This window comes from Camelus ferus, chromosome 5 (assembly GCF_009834535.1).
Source record: "Camelus ferus isolate YT-003-E chromosome 5, BCGSAC_Cfer_1.0, whole genome shotgun sequence".
NCBI classification, from domain to species: Eukaryota; Metazoa; Chordata; class Mammalia; order Artiodactyla; family Camelidae; genus Camelus; species Camelus ferus.
Genome location: NC_045700.1, coordinates 68,723,459 through 68,732,339, shown reverse-complemented (window position 1 = coordinate 68,732,339; position 8,881 = coordinate 68,723,459). Strand labels below are relative to the sequence as shown.

At 44.5% G+C, this 8,881-nt stretch overlaps 1 protein-coding gene across 3 annotated transcripts; it reads left to right on the top strand.

Moving 5' to 3' along the window:
* The first annotated feature begins 2,397 nt into the window (after positions 1-2,397).
* CTLA4 (cytotoxic T-lymphocyte associated protein 4) lies at positions 2,398-8,550 on the top strand. 3 transcript variants are annotated; one of them, XM_006194269.2, is made up of 4 exons: positions 2,398-2,603; positions 5,156-5,503; positions 5,958-6,067; positions 7,349-8,550. In XM_006194269.2, the coding sequence occupies exons 1-4, from the start codon at positions 2,495-2,497 to the stop codon at positions 7,451-7,453; spliced, it is 672 nt and encodes a 223-aa protein (XP_006194331.1). In that variant the 5' UTR covers positions 2,398-2,494; the 3' UTR covers positions 7,454-8,550. The 3 variants fall into 3 exon arrangements, with proteins under 3 accessions (XP_006194331.1, XP_006194332.1, XP_032335910.1); XM_032480019.1 differs by lacking the exon at positions 2,398-2,603 and adding an exon at positions 2,614-4,960; XM_006194270.3 differs by lacking the exon at positions 5,958-6,067 and having other exon boundaries at positions 7,349-7,416.
* Positions 8,551-8,881: the final 331 nt, after the last annotated feature.

The following is an 8,881-nucleotide window of genomic DNA, read 5'->3' as shown; positions in this document are numbered from 1 at the left end:
CCTAAACCTGTCCATCCACTCACTGCTTGTGGATTAGTCCCCTAGGGGCTTTGTTACCACTGCTGTCTTGCCTTAATTTAGGCTAGGAGTTGGCAAACCATGGCCTGCAGGCCAAATCCAGTCTCCACCTTCTTTTGTAAATAATTTTTTTTTAAAATTTGAGGTGTGATTTACATTAAAAATGTTTTATTGGAACAGAGATGTGGCCATTTACTTATTTTTCATGGTTGCTCTCACCCTTCCACAGCACAGGTGACTAGTGGCAACAGAGACCATTCTTTATGGCCTGCAAAGCCCAATGTATTTACTGTCCAACACTTTACAGAAAAAGTGTGCCAATTCCTTATTACCTGGGGCATTGCAGTAGTCTCCTTCTTGATTTTCCTGGTTCTATCTTTGTCCTTCTTGAACGCGTCCTCCCTACCCTTCCTCCTCCTGCACAAAGGGGAATTTCCCTAGAACATGAACTTAATCATGCTTCTTTGCTCCTTACAGGTGCGTTGGCCTTTACGGCTCAGAACCACAGCTTCCACCTACTGGTGATCCCCATACTAGGCTTGTTCTCTGGCTGTGATGAATGCTTTATGTCCTTGCCAGCCTTGCCCCATGCTGTCCTTTCTGTCCGAATACCCACCTCTTGCCCTGTCCTGAATAATAAGCTCAGGGTTTACTTCCTCTGAGAAGCCCTCTCTGACTTCCACAGGCCAAATCAATGTCCTCTATTCCTTTATGGCTTGTGCAAGACTTCAGTTCTAGCATTTATCCACCATATCATCATCACGCGTTTAGCTCTCTGCCCTGCGACTGCTGTGGGTTCTTCTCAAGAGTAGGAACATACGTGCTTCTCTTTTGTATCTCTTGTGCCCAGACTGGGATCTGGCCTTTGGTAAGTGTCCATTAGGTTGTGCTTGCCTGCTGGCATTTCAGCTGGAGGTTGACGGCTTATGAATGGTTCTTAGGGAGTATAGAGAAGAGGCAGGTTGGAAGAAGCTTTCTGGAGGAGCTGACACCTTAGCTAACTCCTGGAGGATGAGGAGGGTAAAACAAAGCCATAGAAGGAAAAAGGCAGTAGGAACAGTGTTGGTAAAGGTGATGAAACCTGAAAGAGGTGTGCTGGAGAAATGACAAGCAGAGGAAGGGGGCATGTGAGGGAGTGCTGGAAGACAGGCTGAGAAGGGAGGCATCAGGCCCACGGTCTGCAGGACTGAGGTGCTTGGACACTGGAAACCACGACGGGTGACATATTCCATTCGGCACTCCACACTCCATGCAGAACTGCCTGGCCATACTCCATGAAGTAACTATCTGTTGCATGCCAGGCTTCTAGAAGTCTTTTACAGCATTAACTATATTTTTGTCTTCGCATCATTCAATTTTATGTGCACACAATTTCTGGCATATCATAAGTTCTCAATAAATGTTTCTTTCATCACTGAAATAGATGAAAACTCTCCATTTTTAAAGTAGGGGGAGTCCCCAATGCTTAATATTTTCTTATAGGATAAACATTTGTTCGTCTACAACTTTCAAAAATTTAAGAACTTCAATCATATTTTAACCTCAGTTATTAGATTTTCTACTTGAAAAGTTTCTGTTAGAAAAAAAAAAGTCTATCCTCTTGTAGAAGGTTTTAGTCTCTTGGATCATTTTGGTTGAATTTTTCTGGACTTCTCCAACTCTGTTTTATCTTTGTTGAGTCAAGGCTTTCAAGAATACCTGAATTTTTTCCTAATCTGCAAAACCAAAGGCAGATCAATTTATTTCTTAGGATTTTGGTATTTTCCCTTAATAAAATGCTAAATGGAGTTAGGAGAAATTAATTCTTGGGTGGGTGAGTGTAGCTCAGTAGTATAGCACATGCCTAGCCCCCACGAGGTCCTGGGTTTGAGCCCCAGTAACTCCATTAAAAAAATAAATAAATAAAATAAACTTTTTTTTTGCAAAGCATGCCAAGAATAGTGCCTAACAGGTGGAATGAAGAGCTTTTATTACTGATGTCCAGACTAATTCTGTCTTTATCACAGGGCTCAGAGAGCCAGCAGCTTAGCAGTTTTGGGGGGTGTCCATGAAGTACACTGGGTGGCAAAAGATGACTGGATAACTGGATAAAATTGGGTCCTAGGGGGACTCCTGCACTCCAGGAAATTCTCCAAGTCTCCACTTATCCTCAAAGTGAACAAGAAGCTTCAGTTTCTAATTGAGTGCATTTTCCATCCATGGATTGGCTTGTTTTGCTCAGTTTTACTTTGAGTGTTTGAGGTTATCTTTTCGACGTAACAGCTAAACCCACGGCTTCCTTTCTCGTAAAACCAAAACAAAAAGGCTTTCTATTCAGGTGCCTCCTCTGTGTGCACATGTGTAGTACATACCTGGGATCAAAGCCAGCTATATAAAGTCCTTGATTCTGTGTGGGTTCAAACACATTTCAAAGCTTCAGGATCCTGAAAGTTTTCGCTCTGCTTCCTGAAGATCAGAACACCGCTCCCATAAAGCCATGGTTTGGTTTGGATTCTGGAGCCATGGGGCTCGGCTGGACCTGGCTTCTGGGACCTGGCCCTGCACTGCCCTGTTTTCTCTTCTCTTCATCCCTGTCTTCTCCAAAGGTGAGTGAGGATTTTGGAGCATGAAGTTGGAGGAGGTGTTTCTCCCACCTGGGTTTCATTTCTTTTAGCAGTCAAGGGCAGTGATTTATAGCAAAGCCAGAAGCTCAGGGTAAGACTCCAATCTCCTAGCTTGGGCAGCTCTGTATTCCAAGGCAGGCAGGGGACAGCTGGCATCAGCAAATCAGCAGAGACATGGCTCAGAGCAGGTGCCGGGCATGGAGGGGGCGCTTCGTGAATACACGCGAGTTGGTTTGAGAAACATGAGCGATTTCAGGCGATTCTACAAGATTGGAAGGAAATCCTGTAAAGTCAAGTGATTTAAGAGAGAAAAGATACCCACGGTTCTAAATACATTTGGGCTTGGAATCATGGTTGGCTCAAGATTTCCCTTTTTAAAGAACATTGATTTAAGAAAATTATGGGAAGTTTCCTTCCTACCCAATTGAAGGTTTTAAGGTCCTGTAATTCAATTTTATAAATGAATTAGCCAGCTTATTTAGAATTTCAGCCTTCTTTACTCAATCCAGATTTTAAGTCCTCTTAATGAACTCTGTAACCTAGTTAGTTAATTATTTTTAAAAATGAAAGCTGTTTGAAATTAAAAAAAAAAAAAAGGGAAGGGAGGAAAAAAGAATGACAGAACGAACGAAAGAACAAAAGAACAAGAAAGAAAGTAATAAAAAGACAGGTCTCTTTGGCATAAGATACTTAGCTGCCTGACCTATCTTTGGACTTCAAGTGCTGATTCCCCAGTGTTCAGATGAAGTAAAGCTCTTTAGAGGTTGATACCAGGTTTGTTATGTGGCATAAAATGAGGAGCAGTTCCACTGAATTTTAACCTTTTCTCTCTCTAGACCTTCCCGGTTAAGAAACCATGTGGTTTATACAAAATAGGTGCTCAAAAGATATTTGATGATTTAATGTCTACTGGATCAATAATCTTCATATACATTTTCTTATTTGACATGTTTTGAACTTGTAAAGGTTAAATACCCTTAGAAAGAGTCAAATTTACTTTTTAGAAAATTTATCTCAATTTGTAACTGGGATCCTCCCAACGGTGGACATTGGAAAATCAAGTGTGACCAGACTTCGTGGTGGTAACTGGGAGCTTGCCTAGCGGAGGGCAGGAAGCTTGGTTTTCTTTAGGCTTAGCGTCAACATCACAAATGAGCAGGATATAATGACTAATGCACAAAACATTGTAATATAGGGCAGAACTTGATTAAGTGGTGTGATGGAGTTATAACAGTACGAAGGAGGCTCAGAGGGCATCTCTGATAGACATAGATGAGGGTTGGGAAGAAGAATGTTGTCTAGCCGACCATGGCTGCTGGATTAATCATGGCAATGGCTGCTGCAATATTGTCCTCTCTTCGGAGGACACAGGTTGTCCAGTACAGGTGCGGTGGGCTGTGGGGAAGGACTAGTGTTTTAGTATAAAGTGATTTATCCACAGGAAGAGGTATTCTGGAAAGTGGTGTCCACTCAGACTGGGGTGGTAAGTTGGGATCGGATGCAATCAGTGACATGTAAGGCATGAAAGGGTTCAAAGAGAATGAGTGACATGATTCAATCCAAGTTTTGAGTGTCACTTGTATGACTGATTGACTAGAGAGGGGCCAAGTTAGTTACAGGAGGGGAGTTTGTCAGTGAGGCCACCATATTTTATATGATGTGAGCCCTTTTGTATAGAGAGCTGGCCTCCCTTATCCTGTAGAAGCTGGAGGGAAAAGAACAAAGGGACACAAGGTGTTTAAGGAAGGAGAGAGGGTGGCAGAAGAGGTGATGGCAGTGGCAGGGGAAGCCCACAGAAGTTAACAGCAGGGTTGCCTCAGCCTAGAGAGGAAACGACCCGGTGCCCTCTACTCTGTGGCTTCCTTCGTCAAGCAGCATCCCTCACTCTGTAATAACACGGGGAGGTGGGGCTGGCACCGTGAGCCAAGGCTTAGCTCTTCGTGGGTGACAGAGGTCCAGGGCCAGGTAAACGCAGGCAGAGTTTTCTGAGGTGCGCTTTGAGGGGCTCAGGCAAGATTCTATACCTCAGCCTCCAAGGTTTTCCCCATAACTTGTTATAGCCCTACGGTTCTGTTATGGCCTCAGAATACCAGAGTTGGAAGGCACTCCGATGGCATATGATCTAACCCCCTCTTTTGCATGTGAGGGAAGCATGAAGGCTACAGGGGAGGCATGGCTTTCCCCAAGTCACATATCTCATGATAGAGTCAGCCCTTCTGTCTGTTACATCAATATCCTTCCTGCCACAACCAACTGCCTTCAAGAAACTGTTTTCCAATAAGGAAGCACCTATATGGAGAGTAGCTGGAAGGCAGTGGAGAGATGGAGGGGATGCTGGGGTGGGTGGAGAAGGGAAGGGATGGGGATGGTGATGGGTTTGTTGACAGGGCAGGGAGGAGAGAAGGGCTGACAGGTGAAGCTGGTGGCGGGAGTGGGGGCACCAGAGATCAACTGTTCCTGGCCTGAGGGTTTGCCTGGACGTGTCTGTCGGCGAACGCGGGTTCACAGAGCTCCCTTTGGTTTTCCCGTGTTAGGCATGCACGTGGCCCAGCCCGCGGTGGTGCTGGCCAGCAGCCGAGGCGTGGCCAGCTTTGAGTGTGAGTATGGGTCTTCAGGCAAAGAGGCCGAGGTCCGGGTGACCGTGCTGCGGCAGGCGGGCAGCCAGATGACCGAAGTCTGTGCCGCCACGTACATGGTGGAGGACGAGCTGACTTTCCTGGATGATTCCACCTGCACTGGCACCTCCAGTGGAAACAAAGTGAACCTCACCATCCAAGGGCTGAGGGCCATGGACACCGGGCTCTACATCTGCAAGGTGGAGCTCATGTACCCGCCACCCTACTACGTGGGCCTGGGCAACGGAACCCAGATTTATGTCATTGGTGAGCAAAGCTGCATCGCTGACTGGCGTCTTCTGCATTGCTGTCTCTTCTTTGTGTGAAAGCAGTTTTGTTCCTTGATTTCAGGTCATTCATTTTTAAGATTGTGGGAATTCTCTTTAAGAGCTCTCTCGCATCCTGCTTAGTGTGGTTGGAGAGACAAACGGCATTCTGACTATAAAATAAACTGAGTCAGGGAAGATGTTTTTCCTCCTGGCAGACAGGGGCACTCACTCTGGAGTGATAATGAGCATGACACTTGGCCTTGGCCTTCGATCTGACCCTCCTGGGGAAGGACCCCAACAGCCAGGACCTACTTAGGGGCTCACAACTCTATTCAGGGGTGGGCATCAAGGTCTGGAAGCTCTGACTTCTTCCTTTTCTCACCCACGGGGCAAGAAGGGCCCTAAAGTTTAGCTGGAGTCTCAGGGACACTCCGCTTTGTTTTCTGCTACAGATCCAGAGCCGTGCCCGGATTCTGACTTCCTCCTCTGGGTCCTGGCATCAATCAGCTCGGGGTTGTTTTTTTACAGCTTCCTCATCACAGCGGTCTCTTTGAGCAAAATGGTGAGTGCACTGCTGACCACTCTCCATCCTCAGGGGGAATGCCTTTCGCGGTAACAACTGACCAAATGATGCCGTTGGGTTGAGTTTTCTTGAGATGCAGCAATAAGTGAAGAAGAGGAAAAATAGTGGTACAGAACACACTAGAACCCTTGGCACTGGCCTTTGAGGTTTCGGGATGACTAATAAGTCAGATGAGTGTGTTTGACATTGAATGTTTGTGTGCTTCTGAGCAGGGTTTCGGTCTGAGTAACCGTTTGAACAACCCAGGCAGCTGTTCTGCTCTTTGTCTTCATGACAATTGTACTGAAGTTAAAAACCCTGAAACACAAGATGAGGTTGGGCAAAATGCTGCTGGAGAAGACCACCTGGGTGGGTTTTATTCTCCCCTTAATGTCCCTCCACTTCACCGGAAGCCGTCTCTGGAAGCCACTTCACATGTGCCTTCCTGGTCCAAGCTGTCGCTGTCGATGTTAACACCAGCCCAGGGCTCCCTGTTACCCCGTCTGCTCCGCTGGCAAGTCTTACCCTCCTCTCCAGCCCAGGAAATGAAAACCCAGTTGTGTAGAAGGTGTAGAAGAGACAGAGGCAGGAATCAGGTCTCCTGTCATCATTTCTTTGTGACAGTCTCTTGAAGACCCCTTTGCCTAAGGCTGGTTTTGCCGTCACAAACTGCTCCCTCCCCTTCCTCCGTCATCCCCCTTCTTTCCCTCCCCCTTCCCCTCCCCTACCACCACACACTCTATTCCAAGGTCCCCTACTCAATCTCTTCTGTTGCTGTAGCTTCTTTCTACCTCATTTGCTACGAACTGCCACACAGACTAGCAGACTAGACTTCAATTTACTGAGGTGATAAAAACTGGGAACTAATGTGGACAGAGAAAAAGTAATAAAACGTGTACCAGGAGTGGAGATGAGAAATGCAGCTCTCAAAGAGGATAACTGAAGTTCATTATCTTACCAAGTTCATCCCCTAACAGACAGGATCTGGTCAATTATCATAGGCATTGTGGGTGTTCTTTCTAAAGCTTTCTCCAAGTTCCTTTCTCCTGTCTCCCTGTCAGGGAAAATCATTTCTATTTTATGTCAATCACACAGAGTTATTTACCCAAAATGAATTTTAATAACTGAATCAAGAAAATCTCCTGGGGCTTATAATTTTGTATGTTGTGAATATCTATTTTTCAACAGGGGAGGAACCCAATATTTGTTGGGTCTTATTATGGCTAGAAGTGGTTGCTATATTCCATAATACTAATGACTATTCTTCTTTGTGTTTGGCAGCTAAAGAAAAGAAGCCCTCTTACTACAGGGGTCTATGTGAAAATGCCCCCAACAGAGCCAGAATGTGAAAAGCAATTTCAACCTTATTTTATTCCCATCAATTGAGAGACCATTATGAAGAAGAAAGACTATTTTCCAGTTTGGAAGAGCTGAGGCAATTCTAACTTTTTGCTCTCCAGCTATTTTTGTTTGTTTGTGTATTTGGGGGGATTCACCTCTCTTTACTATAAAGCTGGATGCAGAACCCAAATTAAGTGTACTACAATTGAAAGCAAAGGACCAGGCAAACAGAGCCGGGATGGTTCTGACACATCTGATCCAATTTTAGCAAAAGCATCACTTGGGAGCAATGTGGGGATGCAGCATTATGAGGTGGGAGCAAGGACATAAGTTAGGAAATGGTACAGTCCAAAGAAAGCAAAGGATGAAGTAAGGGAGAGGATGACACTGTACACATCTTGTATGTACATGTGAGAAGTTTATAGCTAAAATGATGTTTTCAAGTTAAATTTTTATGCTGTATTATTTTTCTTAAGAAATATATAATTATGTGATGATTTTAAAAAAGACTCACATGGCTATATTTTAGCCAGTGATTCCAAAGGTTGTATTGTACCAATATGTATTTTTTATCTGATAGTATTGTGCATGGGGGCCACATGTGCTTTTGTGTATTTGCTGATGGTTTGAATATAAACACTATATGGCAGTGTCTTCCCACCACTGGTTCAGGGGAAGTTTTCTGGAGGGACTCAGGACACTAATACACCAGGTTGAGTACAAGGTCACTGGCTTGGAAACTGGATAAGGTCATAGCCAATGCTTGCAGACATGTTGGGCTGAATTGGTGTTGCCATGTGCTTTGGGTTTTTATACCAGCTCTTTTCACGGGTTTGCAAGGAATCCAAGGCTGGTGGTATCTGAGTTAACTCAATAGAACACTGTTGTTGAGAAATAGGCTCATTTCAGAAGTCTTGGAGGTATGGATCTTAAGGAAGCTCTCATTCCACAGGGCCCTGATTCCTTACACATGGTTAATGCCACAGACAGAAAAAAAAAAGCAGCAAGTAGGCAGAACGGAGTGTGAAGATCTCTGAAAACAAACACTGTTGGTGTTTTTTAACTCAATATTTTCCATGAAAATGCAACAACATGTATAATATTTTTAATTAAATAAAAATTTGTGGTGGTCGTTTTCCAGAGCTGTTTCTATCTTCCTCATATTTGAGTATTGTGTTTGAATTTATTTTTGTTGTTATTGTTGGGTTTTTTTGGGGGGGCGGTAATTAGGTATATTTATTTATTTTTAATGGAGGTACTGGGGATTGAACCCAGGACCTCGTGCATGCTAGGCATGCACTTTTCCACTGAGCTACAACCTCCCCCTGTTAGAGTTTATTTTTGATTGATCTATTCAGCAGCTGGTTGTGTCTCCAATATTAGAAATACTGGGAACAAATTGAAAAACAACCCCGAAATGGCAAATAATGCTTCACAAGTCAGCTGTCCACCAGCTCTTACCTACAAGCCATT

Bases quoted from the DNA above. Each gene is read 5' to 3' on its own strand.
- CTLA4 (XM_006194269.2), top strand. From the start codon at position 2,495: ATGGTTTGGTTTGGATTCTGGAGCCATGGGGCTCGGCTGGACCTGGCT. The intron at 5,504-5,957 runs GTGAGCAAAGCT...TTTCTGCTACAG, and splicing joins AACCCAGATTTATGTCATTG to ATCCAGAGCCGTGCCCGGAT. The intron at 6,068-7,348 runs GTGAGTGCACTG...TGTGTTTGGCAG, and splicing joins CGGTCTCTTTGAGCAAAATG to CTAAAGAAAAGAAGCCCTCT.